Genomic DNA, 14,676 nt, shown 5'->3' with positions numbered 1-14,676 from the left:
AGCATTTGATGTATAACCACAGAATTGGGACTAGCAAGGATAACTTCCATCTGGGTCAAGATATCCCAGCCCCATAGGTTAACAGGGAGGTTAGGAACAACAAAAGGAGTAACAGTTCCCCAATTGCCCTCTTTGTCAGTTCAATTAAGAACCCTGGAGCTGACCAAAGGGTTTTTTGACTGCCCTATGCCTTTCAGGTCAGTTAGGGACGAGGTAAAGGGCCAACTTGGTGGCCAATATTTTTGGGAAATAACTGTGGCATCCGCACCAGTATCCAAAATTCCCTTAAGCTCCTTTCCTTCAATTCGCAGGGTGAGGGTGGGTCTTTTTTGACTGATAGGCTGAACCCAATACGCATCAGAAGACCCCTAAAAAGCCCTTCCTCACACTGTGGTCTGAGCAATGGAAGAACCCCCTGAATTTAATGGGAGCAGTACCAATTGTGCAAGCCTAGTTCCAGCTGGAATAACTGCAATTCCATTAATGGCCGTGGCCAAATTTTTATTTCTCCTGTATAATCATTATCAATAATACCAGGAAAAACTTGGACACCTTGTAAGGTAGCAGAGGCTCTTCCAAGAAAAAGGGCATACATATGAGACGGAGGGGGTCCCAGTGGCTATTATTTGAGGTCCTTGTATAGAGTCTAGTACTGTGTCAGTGGCGTCACAGAGGTCCAGTCCTACAATGTCTGGGGTTGCCCGCTGGGGGGAGGCAATTGTTGAGAGAGGTGGGGGGCTTGTGTTGGACTGAGAGTTTGGGAGGGGACAAACCCTATCGCCCCTGGGCTTGTCTTGGGGATAGTCGGGGCCAGGGGCTGGCCCCGAGGGAAGTTTCCTGAAAAATGAGAGAGAATGGGTTGACAAGGGCATTTGTTTGAGATCTACATTCGTTGGCCCAATGAAGGCCCTTACCACATTTGGGACAAAGAGTGGCAGGGAGTGGTCTACCTGTAGCTTGGGAGGGCATTGCCCCTTGGCTTTGTTTGCCAAAGGGACATTCACATGCAAAGTGACCGGGCTGTTTACAATTAAAGCAAGTACAGGAGCCAGGGACTGAACTTTCAAATGCCTTGGTAAAGGCAGCACCTATGGCAAGCCCCATGGTGTGAAGGGTTCCTACTCCAGCACAAAGCCTAAGGAACTCAGAGAGGTCACCCTTGTTTTTATGTGGCCAGAGGACATCTTGACATGCAGGGTTAGCATTTTCAAAGGCAAGATGCTTAACAAAGGCACTTTCACTCCGCCCAAGAAGCCTTTCTGCGGCCAAGTTAAGCCGCCAGACAAAGTCACTGTAGGGTTCATCTGGCCCCTGTCTAACTTTTGCCAGGGAAGTAGTAGCCACTCCCTTTTGAGGGAGACGCTTCCAAGCATAAAGGCCAACATTTTGAATTTGTGCCAAAAGTCCAGTAGGAAAGCGCGCCTGTTTAGCATTGGTATCAAAGGGCGCATTACCTAAAAGTTTAGTATAGGTCCAGGTTTTTGAAGATGTTTTAGCCAAATTTTTTTGCGCGGTCTCTCCACATTGTTCCTTAAAGTCCGCATTCCATAAAACAAAATCACCCCCACTAAGGGTGGCGCGGGCCAGGAACTTCCAATCATTAGGGGTGAGCCAGCGTGCACTTTGGTTCTCCAACAAGGCTAATGTATAAGGGGCAGTCGGGCCATATTGGGCACATGCATTTTTAAGTTTTTCAACAAACCGGAGGCGAAGCTTCTTATACTCTTGTTTGCCTTTTCCCTGGCTGGCTTGTTCCTCTTCATCCCCAGTATCCTGTTCCTCATCCTCCTTTTCCTCCTCTTCTGATTCGTCCTCCGCACCCTCTGAGGCCCTATCTGTCTGGCTCCGAGTTACTGGAAAGGCGAGAACTGACTGATGGTGTGATCTAACCTTAATTTTATTAGGCGGTTTTGGCATATTGGCCAAGGCCAGTGTGGGGAGTTCATAATCAAGGGACCGCAATTCTTTTAAAAGTTGAAGGTGTTCTCACCTATGTTGAAGGGTCTCGCGTAAAGGGGCCAGGTTAGGTAAAGGGGGGGAAGAATAAACATCTGGATCTGGAGGAGCAGTGGGCCCTTGAAGGTCCGGGCCACAAAAGGAAGGGGGTGCTTAGGAGGGATGCGGAATATTTGGGGTAGAGTGTTTAGGCTGAGGTAGGGGTTGACTGAGTAAGGGGGGCCAATCAGGCTGACGATATTGGGCCGCCTCCTCTTCCAGGGTGGCCTCCTCCTCAGGACTTAAATTATCCTGAGGGGAACGGGCAGCCTGGAGTACAGGATAAAAATGTTCATCTACCTTTTGAGAGGGAGTTTCAAGATAGGGAGGTTTTAGATTTTTGAACAAGGTTTTCAGTAAATTGACCAGCAGTATGTGCCCGTGGCCTGCCAGAACTCTTCCTTACAATCTGTCTTATACCTCAAGTGGAGACAAAAACAGGAGTCAGCATGCAGTATCTAGTCTTCCTTTTACCTAAATGCCCAGCCATGCTGTGTATCTGTATATGGAGACTTAATCTTGGTCCCCTGATCTGCTTTGTGCTTTTTCTCCATGGAATCTTTTTGATATTCCCTATTTCCAGGATATTGTACTCATTCGCCTGAGTTTTTAATGTGTTTTTATAGGCTGTTTTTCTGTGTCTTCTTTCCCTACATCTGACATGATCTTCTACTTCAGGATATGTCAGTAACCAATTCATTGAACTGGCTGAACCGGCTTTAGCCATTGTAGGACAGAAATGACCTGGGACTACTGAGATACTAGGACCACTTCTTACCCAGCCACAGTTTAGTGTGTTGTCTGGTGATGTTTTCAGGGAGAGCTTGGATCACTACCATCATTGTCATCAGTTTCTTGGCTACTCAGGTACTCCTTCTCTTCCTCCTCCTGGGCATTTTCCTTTTTTTAATATATTAAAAAGCAACACTGTACAAATGCTGTGACTAGTAGGAAACAGACACACAATTTTCAATGAATTTTTTTTTTCGGTCCTGGGGCTTGAACTCTGGGCTTGGGTGCTGTCCGTGTGCTCTTCAGCTCAAGGTGAGCCCTCTACCGATTGAGCCACAGCAACACTTCCAGTTTTCTAGTGGCATACTGGAGATAAGAATCTCAGTTTCCTGCCAGGGCTGGCTTTGAACCATGATCGTCAGATCTCAGCCTCCTGAGTAGTTAGGATTACAGACGTGAGCCCCCTGCGCCTGGCTTCAATGAATTTTTATAAACAATTCTGCAGTGAAACAAATGTTTTTTACAAGATTTAAAACTTTTTAAATCAGAAATGTTGACTTTCCAATAACAGCACACACACCCAAGAGCAACCTGTACAAGCTGTATTATAAACTGTGTCCTTACCCTCTGGCCTTGAGCACATGGAAAATTTAAAATTTCTCAAGTCTGAGAGGAAACACATAAAAGCTTCTATGAATCTTTTTTCCCAAAAAGGAGTATTTTTAGTAAAATACTATTGACTATGCATTGATATTTTTTCTCTATGGTCCCTTTGGAGGAATTTGTCAGAGACAAAGACTGGTGTAAAATCTCAAGGACCCTGTAGATTATGTGACCCTCCAGGACTAATTCCAGCCAAGCTCTTCTTCCACTTTGTGCTTCCCTGTGGAGATTCCACTTGAAATTGTTCTGGTCCCTTCATTGCTGACCAAATGCTGGAGTCACACTTGGAAGGGGAGGCAAACAGCCCCCACCCACTGCCAATATTTGTAGGTCTTCTCATAACCATGGGAGATGTCCAGAGCCTTGCCATGCCCAATGCGGCCTCCACATCCTTCTTCAGACTCTCTCCATCAAGAAGGTCCATGAAGCCATCATCCTCATCAGACAAACTGGCTGACACAGGTGACTGGAGTGTGAAAAGAGGAACAAAATTCCCTGGCTCACATGTCTTTCATGTGAAGAAAGCATCCGAGCTGGGGCTGAGTTCTGCCTCTGTGAGAAGTCATCTTTACCCTCGTCTAGTCCATGGGCATACAGGCAAACATGAGATGCAGGTGTTATGACCTTCTTAAACTGAAATGCTTCTTTTTCCTTTTTTTCATCCTGGTCAATGAGCTGAAAATATCACGATCCAGAAAATCGGAATGGCTCCTATTCCAAGCTGGGCTATACCCCAAAATCTTCTAAGGCAAGGAATATAGCCTCATAATTTATCCTCCTCATGGGATTTTCAAGGTGTTCTTTTCTGTCCAAGGTCCAAGAAAATCCAGACAGAAACCTGCATCAGTGGATTCAGAAGAGCCCGTTCCCTGAAGATTGTGTTGTTTTATACCTCCAGTGGCTGCTCACACTCAATTCTCAGCTCATGCAAATGGTACATCCTGATCACCAGGTTGGTGACAGGGAACATTTTCCCCATCAGCAGAAATGCCCGCCAAGGCCTGGGCCAAGGAGTGTAACACGGGTTGAGGAGGGTTGCAGGCAAAAATTTGCTGTCCTCCAATCCTCCGGATTACAGAGCTGAATCCTTGCCCCTCAACCCCATGCAATTTTTTGATATTCCCTATTTCCAGGCTATTGCACTCATGACCTGGGTGTGTGTTTTTGTTCTTTGGAAAAACAAGATTTATATTTTATTTTCTTGTCAAAATCTTTGCACGTCCAGACAAAGAAGTGTTAAAGTATTCACCAACAGGTAAGGAAATAAACCACTTAAACAGAACAATGTCTGCACTTATATCTGTATAAAAATAAGATAAATTTTTACAGAATTCACGCTCCAGTTCTTATAGCAATAAACAATACACAACTATAGTAAAGTACAATTGATCCTGACTATGGTTTCCCATTAGATACTATCCTTTCTAAAAATTCAGTTAGGCTTTTTCCTGGTGTACAGCCAAAGCATCTCTATGCATATTTCTTGAACTTCCTATTCTGTAGTGCCCCAAAAAGAAGTAACCTATGAGAATGAGTAGGCAGTAAAAACTAGAGCAACCTAGTCGCCAGATAGATGCACTCGCACGATATGCTCTCTGGTTGGAAGTGAACAAAAATATTGGTCACAAACTATCGTTCATGTAATTCCATCAGGGACTACCCAGGCAGTCTGAATGAGGCTTTGATCATGTTCACATTTAAGACTTGTTAATAACTAGCAATGATCATCTGGGGTGCTTGACATGTGCACGGAACCCCAGCTACTTCAGCACCCTCTGCTTCACCTTGATAACTTGGATTTGCTGTTAATGTTGTTCTGGGCAAAGACCAGAAGGCTTGGAGTCCTTCTTCTTCTTTACTGGTGGAGGTGGTGGAATACACTTATCACATCTCTTATCCTCCTGGGAGCTTCTGAGGTTTTTGATGCAAGCTAGCCTTGAAGGATCATAGTAAGGAGGTGTCTTCCTTTGGGCAGGACTCTGGGTTGTGACTTTGTTTTTGCCTAGTAGGACAGACAAATAATCTAAAATGATATCATTCTAAGTCATGGACTTAGAAGTAGCAACATTATGATTTATGATGAGACTGAGCTGGGGAGTATACTGGTGGAGCACTTGGAGTGAAAACATGGTACCCTTGAATACTCAAAGTCCTGGCCATGAGAGACTCAGGTAGTTGAACAATATGGCTGTCCTCAGATGGACTTGACTTTCTCTAGCCACTCTACTGCTGACTGAAAGGTCTCACAGATGAAGTGCTCTGGAGGCAAGATCCATAGGTGGGATCCATGACTTGCATGGATCTAAGGTAATTTGTCTTTAAAATGTCTTTAAAAGGCTGAACTGATACTGCTGCAACAGTGACCCTGATAAACTTCTTGAACCTGGGAGGCAGCCAGCCATCCAAAGGCCAATTGCTGGCATTGGACTGCTGTGATAGGATGGAGCCACTTGCCTTTAAAAGATTCTTGCTTGGATATTTACCCTTCTTACTCTGACAGATACAGTCATTTTTTATAACACTCAGGACTTTCAATGTAACACTTGGTGTCACTGATTCCACATCAGTTCTGCTTGTGATGGAGAAAGTGCCTTCTTTGCGCTGGTGAATCCACAGGCTGGTGCCCATGGAACCTTCTGACATGCAGAGCATCCCAGCAGCAGCTGGCCTTGGAGAACCCTGAAAAGGCTTCCAAAGCCTCCATCATGGCACCATGGGACATTCTGCTGTGGGAGACTGTGGTACTGTCCCTGGGTGAAGCATGTGTCCTGAGCATTCATATCAGGCAATTGCATTTTCCTCTATGAGACACTGCAGGAGGACAATGCGTATGGTGTCTCCCATGGCAACACCAGAGACCCCACCAAACAAAGGATTCCCATCTTAGTGATTGGAGCTTTGCTAGTTCAGAGCTATACCAGGAAGAATGCTGCTCTTTTCTTAATGTAGAGGCAGTCTGTGGTCTTCTGTAGCTGCAACTTTGAATAGAGAGAGTTGGCTTACAATAATGGCTCGGTGATGTCAAAGTCTATGAGATCTCTCAACAAAGCAAGATCACACTGAGGAAATGTAGAAATGCAACCTGGGGGTTGGGGGGTAAACTTCCCTCTGACTCCCTCTCCCTTGGCACTATAAATAGACCTCCCAATGCTGGGCACCCTGAGTTGAGAATGTTCTACCCTGTACATGCCCAATGAGCTGGAATTGTAGAGAAGAAAACATACACCCATGGCCTTCTATTTGTTGCAATGAAAAGTCTTAAATAATCTGCATTTCTCTTCCTTGTGAATAGTGTTTACCTAAACTTCTGAAGGATGCACTATGCATTCCATTAGTGTGCATCATGACAGAATTGGGATAGAGATTTTTTTTTTAAAAAAAAAAGGATCAGAAGACACATGAGACTGGATGAACCTGTCAGGAATCAGGGAATAGTATCTAAGAAACTGCAATGTCATGCCTCCTCAAGTAGTGCTTGGTAGTGAGGACAGTGGACTGTGAGTAGACATCCACTGTTTTCCTATTTGTTGTAGACCTTAAGCATGTGGGTAGGTATTCACCCTTTCCCTGTCAATGTGATCATTGTCTACAAGGAGTCAATATCTTTAAATCTGATTTTCATAACTGATATCAGGCTCAGGCTGGGACTAGAAGAGGACAGGAGTAGGATCTGGACGTTGACATTACTATTTTTTTTGTCAGTCATGGGGCTTGAACTTTGGGCCTGGGTGCTATCCCTCAGCTCTTCAGCTCAAGACAAGTGCGTTATCTCTTGAGCCACAGTGCCTCTTCCATAGACCTTGACTTTTCTTTTTTTATTTTATTTTTAGCGGTGGGGGTTCGGTCATGGGCCTGACCACTGGGCCTGGGCACTGTCACTGAGCTCTTCAGCTCAAGGCTAGCGTTCTACTACTTGAGCCACAGTGCCACTGCCGTACTTTTTTCTTTTTTGCTTATGTGGTGCTGAGGAATCGAACCCAGGGCCTCAGGTATGCAAGGTAAGCGCTCTACCACTGAGACACATTCCCAGACTGACCTTGACTTTTCTGAGTGAGCTTTTTTCTCTAGCCCTGAAGCCTTCTGAACGGCTGTACGCTATTCAACTCCTTTCTCTTAAACTACATGCAGCCTGTTTCTAATAGGGCCAGGGGTGAAACATTTAATCTGGTCTGAAAGCATGTTCTCTGGCCTTGATTAAGCCACCCTTTCATTCTCTAGATGTGCTGGACACCACCTGTCTCCTTAAACCTGTGTGTCCCTGAACTCTCTCTGTAAAACCTGGCTTACCTAGTCAACCTTCATACCTACACATGGGCATATGTATGCACTTATGTGCTTGTGTGTTCATGGCCATACCTTCCCTTACTTGGTCTGTCACACCTGACTACGCTCAAGAATTGTCACTGGAATCAGATCCCAGGCTCTCTCACTTTTGACCTAGAGATGGGCCATCAGGAGATAGTGCTCCTGTCCTCTGTCCCTTATCCTGTTCCATCACTGGACCACCTTTGCCCCTCTCATTTCCATGTGAAAATGACTGGTCTTTAGCTCCTCAGACCTGGAGGTGAAAAGTGGTACAGTCAGGTCCTTCCCCCACCCCCTCAACTCTCCCCAGACCAAATCTTGGGTCAAACCCCTGTTGCTATCTTGGGAACCACTAAGGGCATCAAGTCACCCATTTTAAAGCGGAACAGAACTTTTCATTCTATGCTACACTTTCAACATCTTGTTTAGCCCCTGCCTCTTAAGACTTCTCTCCATAGACAAATATATACATTCACAACCAAGGAACTGTTACTGCAGCTTTATACCAGTCGGGATGTCATCTCAGCCTTCTACCCCTAAAAATGACCCCCACCCTGTGTCAGCAGGAAGTAGCCAGAGAGAACCAGTGGCTCTTCTCAATTGTCAAAAGGCTAGAATGTTAGGTATGCCCATGACATTGGCCCACTCTCCTCCTGCTCTCCTCCTCTTCTCTCCTAGAAAGGAAAGCTCAGTAGCCGTTCCAGAAATCACCTGTGGGAAACAAGTAATCACATCGAAGTGTCAATCCCCTGATTGAGTCAGCAAGAGCCCCAGGCTCTGAGGTCACTTCCTCATCTTCTGAGGTCTTGTGCTTATCTGCCCCAGTCAGGCCTCTTCCTGCCAGTGAGAAGATCCATCAGTTCTGATGTCATTTCCACATCCACTGTGGACACATCTCCTCCTTGCCCTTCCTATATAATTCCTCTCTCCTGCCCTATGTTCTCACTGTGCATGCATCCAACTCAGGCAGGACATCCATTTGCTCCTGCTCTTGACTAAATCAACTCTTGCTGAAGAAGATGGCACTCGCCAGCTTTTTACCTGTACGTACTCAGCTATCTCAGGACCAACTTGAAGCAGAAGAGAAGGCAGAATCACACAGTCCATGGCAGATTTCCCTGGCCTCTTCCCGCAGAGAAACTTCCCTCATACAGATACCAAAAAGGCTGTATGTCTCACTTGCTAGAGTACTTTGATGATGCTTTTCCAGAGATCCATGTGGCCCATTATCCACTGGATATGAGATGACAAAAAAAACAGGTCAAATGCACTGGCCATTCAGGTCGATCCTGAAGGAAGAATTCAGTACGATGCAATTGCTCAACAAGGACAGTCAAAAGACAAGGACATTTACAGCAAATATACTGACCTGGTGCCAAAAAAGGGTATGAATGCCAATGATCCAGACCCACAGAGACCCAACCAAGAAGTTTTCAAGGGATCATAGCAAAGACATGTGTAGCTTTAGACAAGTATGTCCAGCAAAAGGTTGCCACAGCCATAACAGTTCAAGCAGCTGATAAACTGGCTCCTACTCACTATCTGAAATACACACCATCATAGCAAGGCATGGCATTTAACTCTGGAGCTTGACAGAGGCTAATTCAGATGGTAGTGTTGCAGAAATATCCAATGGAACCTCTGAGGTTCAAGAGCAACAAGAAGATTCCCCAGGGACCACCGTCTCCTCCTGCACCTCTCATGCACTCTCCAAGTAGAAAAATGACTGCCAAAGAGCAACAAGAGTGGAAGATTCCTCCTTGCATTTCCACCTGGAAAAAAATGCAAAGGGTTATACAATTCCATTAGACAAGCAACTGGCGGCTGATGGAAGAGGACTTCAGATGGTACACATCAATGAGAACTTTGCCAAACTGGCTGAAGCTCTCTATATTGCTGACTGGAAGGCTCTGGACACTGTGGAAAGATAGGCCCAAGTGGAGAGAAAAAGGATTCAGAAAGAAAAGGAAACTTAGAGTGATGGCCCAAAAAGCCAGGAAGAGGAGAGCTGGGATCAAAACCCATGTGGACAGATGATAGGGAGCATGCACGTAGGAGGGATGAGATCCAGCAGGAGAGGCAAAAAGAGAGACGGCATGACCATTATCTTTCCAGGGCAGCTGCTGGGAAGGGATTGGAACTGCAGAAAAAGGAACAGCAGATAATCATTGAAATCACTGAAGTCATTGGGTTGTCCCCAATCCTTGTACCTCAAATGAAGTGCGGTATTACTAAAAGCTCTTCAACCAATCCAAGGGTATGGACAGTGGATTTGCAGGCAGAGAAGATGAAATTTACAATATGTCACAAGCTCAAAAGAAAATAATACTGACACATATAATAGAAAAAGGTTTTAAATCCTTTCTTCTGCCTTCTCCTGCCATCCATTCAGAAACTAACACATGTCACCAGATCAACAGCAAATGATTTGACAACTTACTTAGTTTAATGGTCACAACCTACTTTGGGGTGTTAACCTTAGGTCCTGTTGTCTATCAAATATCCATAATTTTGTGACTTAACAATAAGCAAAAATATATTCTTTTAAACATGCTCTATCCATGTTGTCCAGGCTGCTTCAAACTCCCAATCCTCCTACCTCAGTCTCACAAGTGCTGGGATTACAAGCAAACACCATCAGAGCTTAAACCAAACATCACTCTTCCTCATGTTTCCATGAGGTGACTGAACTTCCTTGGTATCTGCAGTGGGGTGGAAATCAGGTGCCTGCAGGGGCTGAAGGGTTACTAAGTCTGGACATCCACGTGGCTTGCCAGTGGTGAGCAGAAGCCTTGTTGGTCAGACTTCCTTAATCAAGTCAACCATTCACAGGGAAAGGTCAGATGAGACATTTCAAGAAACAATCCTGAGAGGTGCTTACAATGAAGACCTGTGATGGAATTAACATGGTCAACATTGCCAACGGTACTTCACATACCATACCTCTAGTTGGGCAGAATTGTTCCTTCTGATCTGCACTGTGACATTTTTATAGTAGCTTCTAAATAAATATATACCTACCATAGGACTTGGCAATCTCTTTCTTGGAATCAAAACAAGTATACTAAAAGTGGATGTCCATCCAAAGTCTGCAATGTGGGTGTTCCTAACAGCTCCAAGTGTCTGAGCCAAATGTCCATCCCCAGTGAATTGGAAAAAATTATACATGTACTAAGTAATACTATCAAATGAACAACTGTACTTCAATATCTTCCATATGAAAACAAAGAACTACCATTTATACATATATAGCTCAATGTTGTCCGGCTCTTCCTTGGGAAGGTTGATAATCGCTAGTCTCCTGACTTCCTTTTTAAAGTATCCTCAGTGAGTTTAGAGAAGCTGAACCTCTGGGCCAGGTTGTTGGGTTCTCTAATGTAAGTTTCAATAAATAGAGACCACAACATGCTTCAGATACGTAAGAGTTTATTTTATTTTATTCCTTCCAACAAGTAAAAATTTTTTACAAAATTTACAATATTCCAAAATTTTACAACATTACAAATAAAAATATAAAACACCAAAAGGTGGCAACATTTAGAGAAAGCATGCTGAGTCAGGATGCTATTGTTTCTTCCAAAGTTTAGCCATAGCCAGAAGTTTGAGGTTAGGTTGGCTGGCAGCTTCATCTTCTGAAAAGATATAGTCACAGTATTCTTCCCAGCCTGCATCAGACCCGTCATCAGTCCGAACCTTTCTTCTCTTCTTCACTTTCTCTGGCATGAGTCTGTCTACTCTCTCCTTATCTGATACTGTTCCAAATTCATCCTCAAAGCTTCTCCAAGATTGCAGCAGAATAAGCCTCGCTTCCTGATCTTCACAGTTCTGCATGGTTTTGTTAGCATCTTCATAAATCTGTCTGCATTTAGACACACTTCCTTCTTTTCCTGCAGACAACTCAAAGTGAGCCAAACTGATCCATACCTTGACATGCTGTGTCCGTTGGAGCAACTGTCGGTAAAGATTTCATGTTCTCTCAATTTCTCCCTGTTCCATCTCAAAGTCGATGTAGGATTTCCAAAGCACCTCTGGCATGTCTAAGCAAGGCTGGCTGATGGCTAACTCATAGATTGCCCTGGCTCTCTCCAGATCACCAAGAATTGTCTCTAATTCTGCAAACTTAATCCAGGAGGTACAATTTTCAGGTGCAAATTCCAACAGCTTTGCATAAAGCTTCCGGCATCTGTCAAATTCTCGAAGCTTCACTTCCAGTTCTATGTAGCCTTTAAATAACTTGCTCTTTGGACACCTGCCTATGGAAGTCCCCAAAGCTCTTCTGGCAGATGATAAATTTCTCTGTCTTATTTCAAATTGTGCATAATAGAGCCACATCTTGGCAAATGTGAACTCTTGATGAGGAATTAATTCCAAAGAGGCTTGATACAACTGCCTTGTCCTCTCAGGATCCTTTGCCTGCAATTCTTCATAGAGTGCATAGTTGATCCAGAGGTAGATGTAAGGCTTCCAGTGTCTCTTCTCCTGAATGGGTGGGACGTTGGCAATGGCTCTCTCATAAACCTCTCGCACTGTGTCAGCTTCTGCAGTGCTTTCCAGTAAGCGCAAGTAATCAAACCACGCATCATAATTGTGGGGACTGGCCCTCACTTCCTCTTCATACTGGAATCTGCGTTTGCTCACAACGATAGTTTCAATACCCTGCCTGTCCCCAAACTTCTTCTCAAAGATGGTATAGTTTTTGAAGAGCTCTTGAGCCTCATGTGTTGGGATTCTGTCCAAGGCATACTTGTAGATGACCTGGGCCCTCTCAAATTCTTTCTGGTTTTCCTCAAATTTGGCAAAGGCAACATAGAGGTGTTCATCCATATGTTCCTCTCCAAAGAACTCAACAGCTCTCTCATACACTTTCCATGCATGGGCAAAATAAGCATGTTTTTCTTCAGAGTGGGCATATTTGATCCAGTTCTTCACCCGTGGGTGCACAAGAACAAAGCGTTCGTAAATGGTCCATGCCCGCTCCACCTCTTTGTATCTCAGTTCAAAGTTAATGTAGGAGTGCCAGGCTTGCTCCTCGGGCTGCCATTCCATCTACCGCTCAAACACCTGCCGGGCACTGGCCATGTTCCCCAACAGCTCTTCCATGTATGTGTACTTGTACCAGAACTGGCTGACTCGTGGCAGTGCTGATATGGCACGGTCCCAAACATTTCGGGCATGGTTGGCCTGGCGATTCCTCATTTCCATTTCCGCATGTTTCAGCCAGAGTGTGATATTTCTATAGTCCACGTCTAAAGCACGCTCATAGATGGATCGAGCCCTCTGAATTTCCTGGAGCCTTTCTTCCCATTGTGCGTATTTTATCCAGCTCCTAATCACAGTCCGGTTCTTCCTTAAGTTATCTTCAAAGGCCTTCCTTTTCCTCAGCTTGTAGTCATTGAATTCTTCTTCATCTGCAATCCTCTGTTGAGGTGGAGGTGGAAGAAGCTCAAGCTCTCATTCTTTGGCCTCCCTGAGCAGTTGTTCAGCGGTGATCTGCATGAGAGCTGGAGCTTTGTTTTTGACCTTGGCCACCTGAGGGATCTGCAGTTTCCCGACTGCAGTGGAGACCGCCATGTCTGCAGGAGATATTGCAGAGAGCTGCTCGACAGAGAGCTCTTGACACTACCAAGCTACCCAACAAGGAAGTGAGTCCCGGGAAAGAGCTGAGTTACAGGAGGGAGCAAGACCAACCTGTGTGCTGACCTGCCCTGGAGGGAGGCTGGCCCAGAGACAAAGCTTAGCACCAGCCAGAGGGCTTATATAGTGTCAGGAGGGGAGGAGGCGTGGCCACAGCAGAGGCAGAAATGACCTCAGAGCTTAGGGAGCCTCTCACTGGTGGAAGCAGGCAGGGCTGGGCAGATGAGGGAGTGACTGGCTTATCAGGGTGTGACAGGGTGGATAAGGGCGTGGCTGGGCATAAGGAGACAGGGCTGGGTGGGTGAGGGCGTGACCTCAGAAGGTGAGGTGGTGACCTCAGAGCCTGGAGCCCTTTGCTGACTCTCATTCAGGAGATTGACTGAGGTGATTACTGCTTTCCAGCAAGAGAATTCTGGAAAGGCTACCATGCTGCCCTCTCCTGGAAAGGAGGAGTAGAGCAGGAGGGCTGTTGGGGGGCAGTGTTGTTTCCCAGGGCACTCCTAACATTCCAGCATTTTGGCACTTTTGAAGGAGAGCAGATTCTCTCTGGCTACTTCCTGCTGACACAGGGGTATCATTCTTAGGAATAGAATGCAGACATGTCATCCTGATCAGGACAAGGCAGCAGAGATGTTTCCTTCATTGTGAACGTGGATATTTTTCTCAGGGAAAGAAGACTTAGAAAACAGAGTCTGAATAAGAAAGTTGAAAGTTTAGTTCAGAATTAGAGGGTCTGTTTCAATTTAACATGGGTAGGTTGATACCCATAGTGGTTCACATGGTGGTAATAGGCGATTGACCAATATATGGGCTAAGGAGCGGTGGGAACAGGATCTCATTAGATCTGACAAAATAATCTTACTTTCATGTGGGAAAATTGATAATCATTACTCTGCTGACCTCCCACTTAAAATGTTCTCAGTACATAGAGAAAAGCGAAACCCTCTGGGGCAGGTTGTTGGGCTCCCTTGTGTAAGGTTTGCCGAAAGGAGACTGCCACATGGTTCAGGCAGAAAGAGTTTATTATATTTTATTTTATTCCTACCACAAGGAAGAAATTTTATCCTGCATGTTTACAAATAAAAAAAAAGGAAAATGTGGAAACGTTAAACGTCACTTTTACTATTTTTTATTGTGAAAATACCATACAAAGGGGTTGCAATGATGTGGGCAAGGTAATGAGTACATTTCTTATCGAGCATTTTTGCCTCCTGCATTGTTTCCCCTTCCCAACCCTTCCCATTTCCCACCCCCTCACCCGAGCCGAAGTTGTAAAGTTCGTTTTTTTTGACATAACAACTTGTATATCTCATTGTTGCGATGGGTCCACCTGTATCCCTAGTTAAT

At 45.0% G+C, this 14,676-nt stretch overlaps 1 protein-coding gene and 2 pseudogenes across 1 annotated transcript; 1 reads left to right on the top strand and 2 right to left on the bottom strand.

Annotated features, from left to right (window-relative positions):
- Window positions 1–1,990: 1,990 nt before the first annotated feature.
- LOC106001028 lies at window positions 1,991–6,018 on the bottom strand (annotated as a pseudogene).
- A 2,782-nt stretch (window positions 6,019–8,800) lies between these two features.
- LOC106001027 lies at window positions 8,801–10,446 on the top strand (annotated as a pseudogene).
- Window positions 10,447–11,259: 813 nt separating this feature from the next.
- LOC106001038 (crooked neck-like protein 1) lies at window positions 11,260–13,293 on the bottom strand. Its single transcript, XM_013036208.1, is given in 1 exon segment — window positions 11,260–13,293. A coding segment is annotated over 1 exon segment (2,007 nt). The 5' UTR covers window positions 13,267–13,293.
- Between the last annotated feature and the right edge of the window lie 1,383 nt (window positions 13,294–14,676).

This window comes from Dipodomys ordii, unplaced genomic scaffold (genome assembly GCF_000151885.1).
Source record: "Dipodomys ordii isolate 6190 unplaced genomic scaffold, Dord_2.0 Scaffold259, whole genome shotgun sequence".
NCBI lineage: Eukaryota > Metazoa > Chordata > Mammalia > Rodentia > Heteromyidae > Dipodomys > Dipodomys ordii.
This window is presented reverse-complemented; position numbering and strand designations above follow the sequence as displayed.